This window comes from Macaca nemestrina, chromosome 10 (genome assembly GCF_043159975.1).
Source record: "Macaca nemestrina isolate mMacNem1 chromosome 10, mMacNem.hap1, whole genome shotgun sequence".
Taxonomy (NCBI): domain Eukaryota; kingdom Metazoa; phylum Chordata; class Mammalia; order Primates; family Cercopithecidae; genus Macaca; species Macaca nemestrina.
In genome coordinates this window covers 65,141,472-65,158,782 of record NC_092134.1, presented here as the reverse complement: position 1 = coordinate 65,158,782, position 17,311 = coordinate 65,141,472, and the positions used below count along the sequence as shown (strand labels likewise).

General features: G+C 37.5%; 1 protein-coding gene across 10 annotated transcripts in view; it reads right to left on the bottom strand.

Moving 5' to 3' along the window:
* Window positions 1-17,311, bottom strand: part of LOC105473410 (Mdm1 nuclear protein) — a 66,695-nt gene that overhangs the window by 27,484 nt on the left and 21,900 nt on the right. For 6 of the 10 annotated variants that reach the window (XM_071071472.1, XM_071071471.1, XM_071071477.1 and 3 more), the window contains 3 exons: window positions 9,152-9,404; window positions 3,390-3,449; window positions 1,508-1,609 (listed from right to left, as the gene is read on the bottom strand). In XM_071071472.1, the coding sequence (XP_070927573.1) occupies window positions 1,508-1,609; window positions 3,390-3,449; window positions 9,152-9,404 (415 nt within the window). Of the gene's footprint in view, window positions 1-1,076; window positions 1,610-3,389; window positions 3,450-9,151; window positions 9,405-17,311 lie in introns of those variants that run through there. The other 4 variants (XM_011727218.3, XM_011727222.3, XM_011727224.3 and 1 more) reach the window with 2 other exon arrangements.

The window sequence follows — 17,311 nt, the reverse complement described above, 5'->3', positions numbered from 1 at the left end:
GCTAGCTCTAATTTCGAACTTATTTACCATATATCAGTGGTCAGCCATTGAAAACTCTGTCCTAACCAACTAGACTAATCAACCTTTGAGGAAGAGGACAATGATATATCTATTGTCTAGAGAGATAAGTTCCAAACCTATTTTACAATTAACATGCCTCAGTGCACATATGTATAGAAGCCAATTTGTGATCTAAAGTCCAGTTATACTCTAATTTCAAACTTTTATTTTCATATTTAATGCCTTAGTAGCCTTTAATGAACAAACTAGTTTAAAGGTCAGTGGAAGATAGGCAAATATTTGTATGCCTACAGTTCTTTAAAACCTCATGATAATGTAGGATCTTTAACAAACTTATTGTGAACCAATGATTTGCAAATGCACTTTTGACCAAATTATCACTTTAGAAGAGATTGTTCACTTGTTTTCTAATCAATAAGCATGAATATTCTGTATATTTTAGCTTCAGTACTTTCTATGTATTATGTAAAAATTTTACGTAACGTAGTTGTAAAATCTGTATTTTTAGAAACTTAAATTTATCATGATTTGCAAGATAAACAGTAAGACAACAGAACATGTCCTGTGAGTGAAGAAATACAGTAAAAAAGTTTTGTGTTAAATTTCTGTAAATGAGTCTGCCTTGGAAATTCTTTGTCCTACATTTGTGTGAAAATATCATAGACTTGGCTCCATTCCATTCTGACAGCTGCAAAACAAGTATATCTTTTCATTAACCTGTTATGAGTAGAATTCTTCTAAAAGATAATTATTTGTTCCATGTAATAACTTTCTGGAGAAGCCAAACACACTTGATCAATTTTTATTTCAAAATGTCTTCCGAATTTTAATTCTCCATTATACAGGTAATTTTTCAAAATCTAGACATTATTCAAATGTAAGCCAAAGTCCTTACACAAATAGAATACACTCAAAGATCAAAAATATACATATCTTTCAGCCAACTTTGTTACATAAGAAAAATATATACAGCTGGTGTTTTCAAAGTACAATTATCTTAACACTGCAAACACGAATAGAAGGAACTAAAATAAAAAGAAACACTACAGCAAAGGTTAAAGGAACAACAAATTCATTTTACAACATCATCAATTATAAAGATACATATATCAAATCTTAGGGAAATACATACTTCACACTGGGATCTTAACTTTTACTTCACTTTGTTTATCTTTTTAGAATATTCTCTGGATAGGTGAAAATCTATCCATGACACCTATTACAAAAGTTACAACATGTAAAGAATTCAATAATCTATGTCTTTGTACTCTGGGATAGATGTAAAAAGAATTCGTTAAAAGTTAAATTTGTATAAGCCTATGTTAAAAATTTCCAAGTAAACCGTTCTATTGGAAATTAAATATTTCAAACTAGAAAATGTTAGGAAAAATTTCAAACACTCAAAATTTTAACACAGTAAGCAATAAAGAAAAATTATGCCAATGTTTCCTTAGATAAAGGCAACTCAACTAGGTTTATGTTTTACCCCAGAAATCCTCCTTCCTTTTCTTAGCTCGTGCCAGAGTCTGAAAAGCCCGGAGACTAGAAGCTGCAGAGCGAGCAGAAATCTCAGACAATCTGTCCTCATCTGCAATGAAAAAATCCCAAGATTATATTCAGTGTCAAAAATATCTATTAAATAAATATTATGTTTTATATAACAGAAAATTAAAAGCATCAAACTGTGTATCAATGTCAAGTCAGTCAGGAAAAAAAAAGCAATCTACTGAAATGTAAGATATTAATATTCTCCTGATACCTGACAGTAGTTTTACAGGTTTATCATGAATAGAAATCAAACCTTTTAATGTTAAAATTTAACGTTAAATTTTTTTCCTTCCTGAAATCCTGTCATTAACAAAGCACATGGCCTATGATTTCCGTATTACTTGAAAATAATTCATCATAATACCGTTTTATCCTACTTTAAAAAGCACAGCTATTCAGATCAAAAAGCTTTTCTAAACTTTTTAAAAACAAAATGCCATACCTTAACATGGTATTTACATCACATTTCTAAAATAATCTCACTAAATGTAGAAATAATGTTTGACTTTAATATGCTACCCTTCATTAGTACTGAAATTCCTCATTCTGAGTAAGCAAGTGTTTTATAAGGTTATATATAGACACTATTCTTCCATTAGAAAGAAAACAGGACTGGATTCAAAGTTGCCAGACATTTGCATTTCAAAACATACAACTTGATTTCTAGCACAATGAATTATAACAAAAAGTCCTAAACCTGCTAAACGCAAAGTCTTTAATATATGACACAGAGTATGAAATTTAAATTTACTTCCAATTCAAAATTTATAAGTTCAATAATTCCATACTACTTAGGATGAATTAAAATAGTGATTCAATTATTCATATTGAATTCAAGTTCCTCCTGCCACTATTATAAGCAAATAAATGTCAGAATAAAAACTACAAAAGGCCAAGCGTGGTGGCTCATGTCTGTAATCCCAGCACTTTGGGAGGCCAAGGCAGGCGATCACGAGGTCAGGAGTTTGAGACCATCCTGGCCAACATGGTGAAACCCCATCTCTAGTAAAAATACAAAAATTAGCCGCGTGTGGTGACAGGTGCCTGTAATCCCAGCTACTTGGGAGGGCTGAGGCAGGAGAATTGCTTGAACCTGGGAGGCAGAGTGAGCCGAGATCGCGCCACGCACTCCAGCCTGGCGACAGAGCGAGACTCTGTCTCAAAAAAAAAACAAAACAAAACTACAAAGAAGAAAAATGTCAATTTTCTCTAATCATGTATTTGTTTGACCATTGAAAATTGACAAAAATATATAAGCTTTTTTTTTTTTTTTGAGATGGAGTCTCGCTCTGTCGCCCAGGCTGGAGTGCAGTGGCGCGATCTCGGCTCATCACAAGCTCCGCCTCCTGGGTTCACACCATTCTCCTGCCTCAGCCTCCCAAGTAGCTGGGACTACAGGCGCCCGCCACCACGCCCGGCTAATTTTTTTGTATTTTTTAGTAGAGACAGGGTTTCACCATGTTAGCCAGGATGGTCTTGATCTCCTGACCTCGTGATCTACCCACCTCGGCCTCCCAAGGCATTTTTTTAAAAGATGGATGTAACGCTACGCCAAATTCCTGAGCCCCCAGCTAGACAAGGTGGAAAAAGAGAAAGAACACTGACCTCAGCTGTGACGCTGGGCACAATCTCTTACTATGTTTGCCCTAGAACAATATTTTACCAGTTTACTCTCAGCTTATTCATTTGTAAATGGGGGTAATTTCACCCCCTCTCCCGCACAGGGTTTCAAGGATCTAAGGAAAAATCTGTGGAAGTACTTCATAAGCTGTATCATAGACTAGAACTCAAACTTTTATGTTATGTGACTATTGAAATACCTTCATCATTAAAGGCTTCATGCTGAGGTAACTGCGAATTGTTCATCCTTGCTTTTCCCACTTAAAAAAAAAAGGCAGAAGAAATTATCCTTTAAAAGCCACTGAACAGCTTATCTCAATTATATTCTACACTGTTAGCAAAAGTAGGCTGTCAGAAATTTTATTAATTTTCAAACCTACATGTGAGTAAAGGTTGAAGAAATTACCATAAAAGGGCCATTCATAATTCATAATGCACTTAGCAAGCACGTAAACAAACTATGGATAACTTCCTAATATTCTTTCCAATGATAATATTGATCTATTCTAACTTTAAAGAAATGTAGTAGGCTTCTGATTAGAGATGGTAAATTAAATACACACATTTACAAGAACAACAAACTCATAGGACAAAGAGAATGGGAGCAAATAAGACACCAAGAAACTTTTTGGAACACGGAAAGCAAATGGAAGGGTAGTGAGTGTATGTATAACTATACCCAAGTAAGTGGAATTTTAAGCCAGCAGAAGAGTGAAACCAAGAACAACCAACTTGTTCCCCGATGGCTCTGGGTTTGGGAGTATTGAGTACCACTGAAAGTTGGAGTGAATGGAAGACTGAACTAGGAAACTGACTAAAAATCCTTTTACAAAAATAGTTAATATGCTAGGTCCTCCTTTAAACTTGCACAGCTGGGTAGTTCCCTCTTTCTCAAAAGAGACATGGAAGATTCGTCTCTAAAAGTTTACCAGAGCTACTTTGACTGAAGAATACCAGGTTCAACTGTGGGCAGGGGTACTATAGTCAAAACAGGCATTATATGTATCATTTACCTCTTCAAAGAGATAAAACATTCATGAAATAAGAATGGGATGCTGTATAAAAGGAATATGCAATGTTTAAAAAATTCTTAGAAATTAAAAAAAGTAAAAATCTTTTTAAAAAACTAACAGATGGCACGTGGAGAGTCAAAGAGCAGACCCAGTTAACCCATCCCCTGCCTGGCTGTACCCCTCCACAGCTTAACACAAAGGACATAAACTTTGGGGAGTTTTATAACCCTGCCCAGGTGTGAGAAGCCAGAATACCTCCCCTGGGCAACATAGGGCAAGCTCAAATACCACTGCTACTACTGCAGCTCTTTCGCAAGCAGCACCTCCTGTTTAGAGGCCAACTGACACAGTCCATTATACCATCTCTAGGTAGAATAATGCTGTGCCCAGAATGGAGAAAACCAGGGCCTGACCTCAGCTATCACCACTGCCTGTAACACCCTAGCTAACCAGTGGTCCTGAATCCGTCTACATGACAAGTTCACTACTATTATAACCAACATGCAAAAAAGCCAGCACCCTAAGCCTATCTACAACCAAGGAATCTCAGGAGTTCCAGATCTTTCCACTGGTGGGAAGTTTCTTTCAGCAGAGACACAACTACACTGCTAGGCTCAGTAGGGAGTCTACCCCATCTCCCCAACAGTCAGACAGCCTTAGTGCTCATGAAGGGTCTTGGAGAAGGGGTCTTCTTTCCCCTTGTCCACCACTGCAGACACAGCTGGGGCTTCTCCCACAGGACTCGGTACTGGGTGTGCCTATAGACAGCCTTCCTGGAACACTTTAGGGTGACTGCTCGCCTACAGGAGAAGCACTCCCCAGATGCAGGTTTGCATGAGAGGCAGAGTCACAATTCCTATCCACTTGGAACATCAACATTCCTACAGACAAAAAGAGGTGCCTGTCTGATCTGAATAGCTGGGACACTGGGACATGAATGAGGCTACGAGGTGGATAGCTTTCCTGCTGGCCTGGCAGGGAAGCTGAGGTGGCTCTCACCCTTCAGCCTGATAAGACCTCCTTGCATCTGAGTGCTCCACCAGCCACCTTCGTCAAGGCTAGGACCTGTGCCCACCAGTGGGTATTGCATTCACCCACCTGCCTTAGCTACAATAAGTTCCTACCCAGGGACACCTCCCCTAATGGCCTGAAGCCTGAACTATCAACTCAGTAAATACTGGAGAAAAATTAAATAAATAAAGAAGTACAAACCACAGGGGAATGACATAAGCTTCAAGAGATCTCCGCCATTCCAGCCCCACAGAAGACAGTGAACTCGCCGACACACTGAGTACACAGCTACTACAACCAGCATCTGAGGAAGCCATCATACAAAGACTCTCTATAACCAAAGAACTTATAAAGACTCTTCACCCGTAAAAGCACCAAGAACCAAATTAAACTATAACAAATTATAATCATTAAAGTCACATTCTTAAGAGGGGAAAAATTTTTTTTTAAAACACACATAGTCAAATAAAAAATAAATTTGAGGACAATTAGAATAGTGCACCCAAAAAAGGAACCAGAAAGTAATTCTAGTAATATGACAAAACAGGGTTCTGTAGTACCCTCAAAAGATCACACTGGCTCTCCAGTAATTGATTCAAACCAAGATGAAATCTTTGAAATACCAGATAACAAATTCAGAAGGCTGATTATTAAGCTACCCAAGGAGCTACCAGAGAAGGGTGAAAACCAACATAAATAAATTTTTTAAAAGTCAGGATATGAATGAAAAATTTTCCAGAGAGATATCATAAAGAAAACCCAATCAGAACATTTGAAAATAAAAAACACACTTAGAGAAATACAAAATGCAGTGGAAAGTTTCAAAAATAGACTAGAACAAGTAGAAGATAGCTACATGCCAGGTCCAAGGGGGAAAAAAAGCAGAAAAAATAATTTCAGAGCTCAAAGACAGGGCTTTCAAATTAACCCAATCAAACAAAAATAAAGAAAAAAGAATCAAATGAAATGAACAAAGTCTCCAGGAAATATGGGATTATGTAAACAACCAAACTTAAGAATAAATGGTGATACTGAGGGAGAAGAAAAGGCTAAAAGTTTGGAAAATTCATTTGAGAGAATAATTGAGGACAATTTCCCTGGCCTTGCTAGAGATTTAAATATCCAAATACAAGAAGCTCAATGAACTCTTAGGAACTTCACTGCAAAAAGATCACCACCAAGGCACATATTTATCAGGTTATCTAAAGTCAACATGAAGGAAAGAATTCTAACAGTTGTGAGGCAAAAAGCATCAGGCAACTTACAAAAGAAAAACTATCAGACTAACAACAGACTTCTCAGCAGAAACCTTACAAGGCAGAAGGCATTGGGGTCCTATCTTTAGCCTCCTTAAACAGAATACCTATCAGTCAAGAATTTTGTTAGTTTAGCAAAACTAAGTTTCATAAATGAAGGAGAAATAAAGTATTTTTCAGACAAACAAATGCTGAGGAAATTGTCACTACCAGACCAGCACTACAAGAAATGCTAAGCAGGAGTTCTAAATTTTGAAACAAAAGCTTGACATGCAACAAAACAGAACCTCCTGAAAGCTTAAAACTCACAGGGCCTATAAAACAATACAACGGAAAAAACAAAGTATCTAAGTAACAACTAACATAGTGAATAGAACAGTACCTCACATCTCAGTATTAACATGAACGTAAATGGCCTAAATGCTCCACTTAAAAGATATGGAATGGCAGAATGGATTAAAAAGCACAAACCAAATATCTAATGCACAAAGATTCATATAAACTCAAGGTAAAGGGGTAGGAAAAGATATTCCATGCAAATGGAAACCAAAAGCAAGCAGGAGTCTTATATCAGGCAAAACAGACTTTAAAGCAACAACTATCTAAAAAAAGACAAAGGTCATCATATAACGATAAAAAGGTCAATCCTATAAGAAGATATTACAGTCAGTCCTAAATTTATATGCACCTAACACTGAAGTTCCCACATTCATAAAACAATTACTACTAGACCTAAGAAATGAAGTAGACAGCAACATAATAATAGAGAGGGACTTCAATACTCCACTGACAGCACTAGACAGATCATTAAGACAGAAAGTCAACAAAGAAACAATGGACTTAAATAGTGTAGAACAAATGGACTTAACAGATATTTACAAAACATTCTACCCAACAATTGTAGAATATACATTCTTCTCATCATTTCACATGGAACATTTTCCAAAATAGACCACATGACAGGCCACAAAACAAGCCTCAATAAATTTAAGAAAATCATACCAACTATCTTCTCAGACCATAGTGGAATGAAACTAGAAATCAACTCCAAAAGGAACCCTCAAAACTATACAAATACATGGAAATTAAATAATCTGCTCTTGAATGATTTGGGGGTTAACAATGAAATCAAGATGGAAATTCAAAAATTCTTTGAAATGAATAACAGTGACACAAGTTATCAAAACCTCTGGGATACAGCAAAAGCAATGCTAAGTGGAAAGTTTATAGCATTAAATGCCTACCTTAAAAAGTCTGAAAGAGCACAAACTGACAACCTAGTATCACACCTCAAGGAACTAGAGAAACAGGAACAAACACCATGAAATACTAATCCACCATTAAAAGGAATGGAATAATGTCTTTTGCAGCAATTAAGATGGAGGTGGAGGTCATTATTCTAAATGAAGTAACTCAGGAATGAAAAACTAAATACTGCATGTTCTCACTTATAAGTGGGAGCTAAGCTATAAGGACACAAAGACATAGAAAGTGATATAACAGACTGTGGGGACTTGGGGTGGGGGGAGGGATAAAAGTCTACATATTGGGTACAGTGTACACTGCTTGGGTAACAGTTGCATTAAAATCCAGAATTCACCACTACAGAATACATCCATGTAACCAAAACTACCTGTACCCCAAAAGCAATTGAAATAAAAATTTTTTAAAGCAGAAAAGATAGAAGATAAAAATTAGTAACCTTTCAAATTTAAAGACAAAGATGGAAAATAGGAGAGGTAAGATAAAAAATAAAATCATGTCCAATATCTGAATAGGAGCCCTAGAAAGAGGAAACAGAGAAAAGAGAGAATTTTTTTTTTTTTTTTTTTTTGCTTCCCAGACTTAAGCAATTCTCATGCCTCAGCCTCCCAAGGAGCTGGAATTACAGGCATGCACCATGACACCCAGCTAATTTTTTTGTAGTAGAGACAGGGTTTCATCATGTGGCCCAGGCTGGTCTTAAATTCCTGGCCTCAAGTGATCCGCCTGCCTTGGCTTCCCAAAGCGCTGGGATTACAAACGTTAGCCACTGTGTCTGGCCAGGAGAGGAAATTTTTGACTGAATAATTCAAGAAAATGTTCCACAAGTAAGAATTTTCCAGATTGAAAGATCTATGGAGTACCAGAAAAATGATTTTAAAAAAAATACTCTCTCAGAGGCACATCACAAAATTTCAGAACATTAGATATGAAGAGAAGATCTCAAAAGCTGCCAGAAAGAAAACACCACATATAGAAAATCTGGAATAAAAGCAGCATCTGACTTCTTAACATTAACGATGACAGCTAGAAAAGAGCTGAGCGATGCCTACTAAAACTGAAGGAAAGTCATTTCTGACCGTGAATTCTACACCCAGGCAACATTTGGCAATGTCTGGAGACATTTTTGGTTGTCACATCCAGAGAAGAGGTGCTACTGGCATCTATCTAGTGGATTCCCTCTGTGTATGAATAAGAACTTGAGAGATATCTCACACATATACAACAGCAAAAAGTGAACTTAGGTGCAGCACAATTGGTCCCAAAGAGGGATTTTTCCTATTTAAAGAAATCTTATTAATACATTAACCAAAAATACTAAATAACTGATTTATTAATATAAAGTGCATTCTTAGCCTTTGTACCTATCAGTATAACATTTTATTTTAAAAGACAAAAAATTGAAACCAAAATAATTACCATTGTGCTGAAACTCTGGATCTCTAAGAGAGCCCTGAATTCGACGAGAGGGATGCCAGTAGGATGGAACATGCGGTGGAGAAGGCGACTGTCCAGGGGGATTTGTTGGGTATTCTGGAATTTTTGAAACTGGAAGAGTTGCCTCAGTAAATCTGGGGATATTGTCTTCGGAATCTTCCCGCAAAGGCAGAGGATCAACTGTTTTTATACCAGCAGCTGGAGAAGTCAGTAGGGATACAGCACGACTTTCTTTCTAAACGACAAAAAAGAAAAAAAAAAAAAAGATGCCTATGTGTAGATATGTAAATAAATAAGCCAAACATTTAAATGCAAAAAAATATAACCAAAAAGCAGAAGGAAAAATAAGAGAGAATTTATGCAACCTCTATATGGGGAAAATATGATACAGACGAACAGACTTGGCTATATAAACAAAATACGTAGACGTTTTATAAATTAAAAGAAAAACGCAGAACTTGGAAAAATATACAACTTTTATGATTGACAATGAATTATCATTGCTACATAAGTATTTCTTTAAAAGCAGCAAGAAAAATATAAACCCAATTAAAAGTAGAAAAAGGGTATGAATAAGCAATTCATATACTGTACACACAAATCACAAACAAAACGTATTCTACCTTACTAAATATCAACTATGAAATGAAAGCATTCAGATATTAATTTTTCACGTACCAAATTTCAAAAATTAATTTTTAAAAGAACAATGATACCAGAGCTGACAAGGATGTAGAGAAATTGGCAATCTCATAGACTGCTATTGGGAGTACAATCATTCTGGGGGGACTGGCAAAACATAGCAGAAGCCTTACAATTTTGTGTTCTTTGACTACACAATAATACTTGGGGAGTAGTCACAAACACAAAATAATATAAAGAAAAATGTAGCTATGGATGGATTTCTTTACAGTATTTCTTCAAACAGATTAAGAAATAACAATAGAAATCTGAATAAAAATTAGATTTTAACAATAAGCATCCGGTTTTTAAAAACTATGGTGTAACTATAGATTGCACATCTCCATAAAAATAAGATTATGAATATTTCATGATGTGAAAATATGTTCACAACAGCACTAAAAATAGATTATAAAACCTTTCTACAGTATGATAAATAAATAACCAAATATTCTAACACATATATACCTAAATACCTCAAAAATTTAACAGTGGATGTCCCTGAACAGTACATTGAGATACTTACCTACTTTTTTAGTTTGGTCAGTATTTGCTGTTTTCCACAATGACTATGTATCACTGTCCTAAAAGTCACTAACAATTTTACTTTTTAAAAAAAGGCAGCTAGCTGGACACAATGGCTCACACCTGTAATCCTAGCAATTTGGGAGGCCAAGGTGGGAGGATCATTTCAGGCCAGGAGTTCAAGATCAGCCTGGCCAACAGGGTGAAACCCATCTCTACTAAGAATACAAAAATTAGCCAGGTGTGGTGGTGCACACCTGTAATCCCAGATACTTGGGTGGCTGAGGCACAAGAATTGCTTGAGCTGGTGAGGCAGAGATTGCAGTGAGCCATGATCGCATCACTGTATTAAACAGAGAGAGACTGTCTCAAAAAATAAAAATAAAAATAGTCCAGATGCAGTGGCTCATGCCTGTAATCCTAGCACTTTGGGAGGCCGAGATGGGAGGATCACTTTAGGCCAGGAGTTTAAGACAAGCCTGGTTAACATAGCAAGACCCCATCTCTATTTATTTAAAAAAAAAAAAAAAAATTAAATTAAATTAAAAGCAAAAGAAGGCAAACCAGTAAAATCAAATACAGTTCCAAACTTTCCTGATTATTTCTTGTAATTGTTATCTTATTATCTTTGATTCTATCAATGTAACATTCAAAACATTGCTTTCTAAACTTAGATATCGTTGTCTGTGATTGTAGAGCTTATTGCTTCAAAGTGGCCTAGGGGCTGCTGGTCTCAACTAATAAACATTTCAAATCAATATCTAGGATAAAACCACAAATCTTCCACTTGCTTTCTTTTTCAAACAAGTATCACTTAGGACAATACAAATAATCCTTTTTCTATATATATGAACAAAATTTGTGATCTTTGTCAAATTGGTTTTACGATTGCTGAAAATACCTGAAAGAAACCTGTAAAATAAAAGACATGGGGTTCCCAGGTTTAACATAACTGATTCTGTGATCTGTTTTTGAGCCTAAAGCCTCAAAAGGCCAATAGGTCTCACGGCTGTAGTCAGCCCTGTGTACGGCAGTTCTCCACTGAGGAGCCACAGTGATTGGATTTACCCTGTGAAACATATCCTATTTGCTTTGTTGCTTCTGATATTCCAGAGGTTTCCCAGTGACATTAGAGTAACATCCAAGAGAATAAACCCCACTTGATAGTGATGAATTATCTTTTTGATGTGCTGCTGGATTCAGTTTGATTGGATTTTGTTGAGGATTTTTGTGTCTACGTTCATCAGGAATATTGGTCAAGTTTTCTTTTTTTGTTGTTGTTGTGGCCTTGCCAGATTTTGTTATCAAGATGATACTGGTTTCATAGAATGTGTTAAGGAGAAATCCTTTCTCCTTGATTTTGGGGAATAGTTTTAGCACATAAACAGAATTAAAAACAAAAACCATATGATCATCTCAATACATGTGGAAAAAGCATTTGACAAAGTCCAATATCCCTTCATGATAAAAATCCTCAACAAACTAGGCAATGAAGGAACATACCTCTCAAAATAATAAGAGCCATCTATGACAAACCCACAGCCAGTATCATACTAAATAGGCAAAAGCTGGAAGCATCCCCCCTAAGAAGAAGACAAGGATGCCCACTCTCACCACCTCTACTCAACATAGTACTGAAAGTCCTACCCAGAGCAATCGGGCAATAAAAAGAAACAAAAGGCATCTAAATAGAAAAAGAGGAAGTCAAATTATCTCTGTTCACTCACGATATGATTCTAAACCTAAAAAACCCTAACAATCCCTCTAAAAGACCTGATAAATGACTTCAGTAAAGTTGCAGGATACAAAAATTAATGTGCAAAAATCAGTAGCATTTCTACACACCAATAATTCAAGCTGAGAACAAAATCAAGGATACAGTCCTGCTACAATGGCCCCCCAAAAATAAAGTACCTAGGAACACAGCTAACCAAGGAGGTTAGCTCCTTGAGTTCATCTCCACATGAACTACAAAACATTGCAGAATGAAATTATAGATGACATAAACAAATGGATAAGCGTTCCATGCTCATGGATTGGAAGAATCGATATTGTTAAAATTGCCACACTATCCCAAAGTAACTTACAGATTCAATGCAATTCCTATCAAATTACCAATGTCATTTTTCACAGAATTAGAGAAAGCAGTTCTAAAATTCATATGGAAGCAAAAAAAAGGGTCCAAAGCAATCCTAAGAGAAAAAAAAAAAAAAAAAAACCAAAGCTGGAGGCATTACATTACTTGACTTCAAACTATACTATAAGGTTACAGTAACCAAAACATCACAGTACTGGTAAACAAACAGACACATAGACTAATGGAACAGAAAAGAGAACTCAGAAATAAAGCTATACACCTACAGCTATCTGATCTTTAACAAAGATGACCAAAAAAATGAACAATGGAAAAAGGACACCCTATTCAATAAATGGTGCTGGGAAAACTGGCTGGCTGTATGTAGAAGAATGAAATTGGACCCCTACCTCTCACCATATATAAAAATTAACTCAAGATGGATTAAAGACTTAAATGTAAGACCTCAAAGTACAAAAATCCTAGAAGAAACCCTAGAAAAATCTCTTCTGGACATTGGCTAAGGCAAGGAATTTATGACTAAGTACTCAAAAACAAATGCAACAAAAACAAATTGGCAATTGGGACTTAATTAAACCACAGAGCATTTGAACAGCAAAAGAAACTATCAACAGAGTAAACAGACATCTTACAGAATGGGAGAAAATAAGTGCAAACTACATATCTGACAAAGGACTAATATCCAGAATCTATACGGAATTTAACAAGAAAAAAACAACTCCATTAAAAAGTGGGCAAAGGACATGAACAGACACTTCTTAAGACAAAGCAGCCAACAAACATGAAAAAATGCTCAACATCACTAATCACCAGAGAGTTGTAAATCAAAACCATAATGAGATATCACCTCACACCAGTCAGAATGGTTATTATCAAAAAGTCAAAAAACAACAGATGTTGGCAAGGCTGCAGAGAAAAGGAAATGCAACCCCTGTGGAAAGCAATATGAAAATTTCTCAAACAACTAAAACTAGGACTACCATTCAACCCAGCAATCTCACTACTGGGTATCTACCCAAAGGAAATCATTCTGTGAAAAAGATCTGCACTTATAGGTTTATTCCAGCACTATTCACATTAGCAAACTCATGGAATCAGCCTAGGTGCCCATCAACAGTGGATTGGGTAAAGAAAATGTGGTACATATACACACCATAGAATACTGTGCAGCCATAAAAAAGAATGAAATCATGTCCACTGCAACAACCTGGATGCAGCTGGAGGCCATTATTCTAAGTGAATTAACACAGAAACATAAAGTCAAATACTAAACATTCTAATTTGTAAGTGGGAGCTAAACAATAGGTACACACAATAAAGATGGAAACAGACACTAGGAACTACAAAAGGGGGAAGAGAGGGAAGGGTGCAAGGGCTGAAAACCTACCTATTGGGTACAAGGTTCACTATTTGGGTGATGGGTTCAATACAGCCCAAACCCCAGCATTATACAATATATCAATGTAACAAACCTGCACATGAACCCTCTGAATCTAAACTAAAATTCAGGCTGGGCACAGTGGCTCAAGCCTGTAATCCTACCACTTTGGGAGGCCAAGAAGGGAGGACTGCTTGAGCCCGGGAGTTTGAGAACAGTGTGACAACACAGTGAGACCCCAAGTCTACAAAAACTTTTTTTCAAAAATTAGCCAGGCATAGTGGCACATGTCTGTGGTCCCAGCTACTCAGGAGGCTGAGGTGCGAGGATTGCCTAAGCCCAGGAAGTTGAGGCTACAATGAGCAATGATCGCACCACTGCACTCTGGCCTGGGCAACACAGCAAGACCTTGTCTCCAAAAGCAAAAAATGGGCCAGATATGGTGGCTGTAACCTGTAATCCCAGCATTCTGGGAGGCCAAGGCAGGTGGATCACTTGAGGCCAGGAGTTCAAGACCAGCCTGGCCAACATGGCAAAACCACATCTCTACTAAAAACACAAAAATTAGTCAGATGTGGCGGCAGGGGCCTGCAGTCCCAGCTACTTGGGAGTCTGAGGCATGAGAACTGCTTGAGCCTGGAAAGCAGAGGTTGCAATGAGCCAAGATCACGCCACTATACTCCAGCTTGGTCAACAAAGCGAGACCCTGTTTCCAAAAAAAAAAAAGAAAAAAAGTGAATATAAAATTAAACTTAAAAAAATAATAAGAAGAAGAACTACTAAGATCCTTACTAGGCCTCCCTTTCTAATCTCATTTCTTGCCCTCTCCCCTTCCCCCTCCAGGCTCCAGCCACATTCTTAATCTCTCTAGGTTCTTGCCCTAGGGAAGAACACTTGCACTTCCTGTTCTTTCTTTCTTTCTTTTTTTTTGAGACAGAGTCTCACTCTGTCGCCCAGGCTGGACTGCAGTGGCGCGATCTCGGCTCACTACAACCTCGGCCTCCCGGGTTCAGGTAATTCTCATGCCTCAGCTTCCCAAGTAGCTGGGACTACAGGCACGCGCCACCATGTCCAGCTAATATTTGTAATTTTAGTAGAGACAGGGTTTCACTGTGTTGGCCAGGCTGATGTCGAACTCCTGACCTCAAGTGATCCGCCTGCCTTGGCCTCCCAAAGTGCTGGGATTACAGGCGTGAGCCACTGCACCCGGCCCCTGTTCTTTCTAACTGGAAAACATTCTCTGCCCCAGGTATCTGCATGGGCACCTTCCTCATCAGTCAGGTCTCAGTTAAAATGTCATCTCCTTAGAGGTGCCTGTCCTGATGGCCCAAACTAAAGCAGTCTTACCCATCCCTTAGAGATCTGTAGTTTTATTTAATTCACAGTGCTTACTACTATGTGAAATTATTTTCTTTAAAAATTGTCTATTCCTCCCAATGAAAATGTAAGCTTCATGGAGGCAGGGATTTTGACTTATTAATGAATCCTCAGATCCCAGAACAGTGCCTGGCACTTGTGAAGAGCCTATTAAATATTGAATTGAATGAATGAAAATAAAACTCCCCTCCAAAGAGGTTCCTTGTCCACAGTTCTCTTGCTCAGTGCATGGTACCTCCATCAATCTTGTTGAGCAAGCCAGAAACTTAGCAGGCATCCCTGTCTCTCATCCCCCATTATCCAACCCAGCATCAAGCCTTAATATTGTTCCCCTTACACAATTGTGCAGTTTCATCCACTTCTATTTCTCCCCTCCTTCATCCAAGCTACCAACACCTCCTACGTGGACTACTACAATGGCCTTTTAAGGGCATTCAGTCTACTCTTGCCTCCTATGGCAGCCAGACAGATTTTGAAAACATATATCCATCACAATTCCCATACTTAAAATATTTCAATGGCTTCCCATTGCTCTTGAGATAATGACAGAAATCCCTATGGTGCTATGTTTTCCAGCTTCATGTTGCACCAGACTCCCTGCCACACACTGTATTGGTCTTTGTTTCCTCAAACTCTGCCTTCTTTCTCTCCACAAGATCTTGGCATATGCTATGCTCCCCATCCTCTTTTCCTGGTTAGTGCTTCCTCTTCTCCTTTATCTTACCTCAGTTATGACTTTTTCAAAGGAGCATCATTGACTTCCAAGAAGGTTTCTCATCTCCATGATTAGGCCAATTCCTTCCAGAATAGCGCTAAATACTTTTATTCTGAAACTCTTATTAGTTTTAATTTCACTTTTTTTGTGTGTGATTAACATGTATCTCCCTTACCAGACTGTAGGCTTCCTAAGATTATGTACCACATCTGTTTCTATCCATTATCATTGCCACAGCATATGGGTAAATCTGCTAAATGAATGAAGTGAGCAAATCCACACTTGGGTTTTTAATATAATTTTAAGATTTGAAAATGCTTCCTGATGATCAAACCAATATGAGAATTCTACCCTAAAGTTTTGGTACATACTGATAATTTATTGGAAATTGAATGACCTACAGGTTTAATTTTATACATAATAATGTAATTTATTATCAATGCTTCTATAAGAGAATATAAGGGGAAAAACTGATGGTGTATATCAAAGTTTAGTGACTCCTCTGCCTACCAGTAACTAAGGGGTAGACACTGGGAAATAACCAAATCTAGCTAGCTCCAGGTATAGTCCCTGGTAGTGCTGGTCACGGAAAATTCACATGGAAGGATATCCAATCAAGTTGTCAATAATAAACTTGTGTACGTATGTACATATGTATGTATTTATTGGTTTGGAGACAGTCTCACTCTGTCTCAGGCTGGAGTGCAGTGGTGTGATCTCAGCTCACTCCAACCTCCACCTCCTGGGTTGAAGTGATTCTTGTGCCTCAGTCTCCCAAGTGGCTGGGATTACAGGCGTCTGCCACCACACCCAGCTAATTTTTGTATTTTTAGTAAGGACAAGGTTTCCCCATGTTGGCCAGGCTGGTCTTGAACTCCTGGCTTCATGTGATCCGCCCACCTCGGCCTCCCAAAGTGCTGGGATTACAAGCATGAGCTACCATGCCAGGCCAGAAACTTGCTTATTTTAGAGGAGTTGGTAATTAAAATGTTAAAAGTGTATAGTACGCACAGTGCGAGAGAGATTGGCATTAACATTCTGAGGAATGATATTATTCTACTTAGATTACTCAATAAATTAATTCCACAGTAAGTGAAAATAATACATATAAATCCAATTGCAAATATGGATTAGTCACTCATTTTGGCTGAATCAGCTGTGTGTATACAGTTGCTTAAAAGCTCACACCTTCCAGATGGCAGCCTGGATTTCTCAGGAGGAGTATAACAGTCCACTAAGATCTGATTCTCATGAGTCCTCTGACTGTATTCCTAATGTCACATTTCCTTTAATAAACCAATGTATACATAAGCAACAGAAAATAGTTTAGATATTCTGTCACTCCAATAACATTCATTCCATCTGTTACAT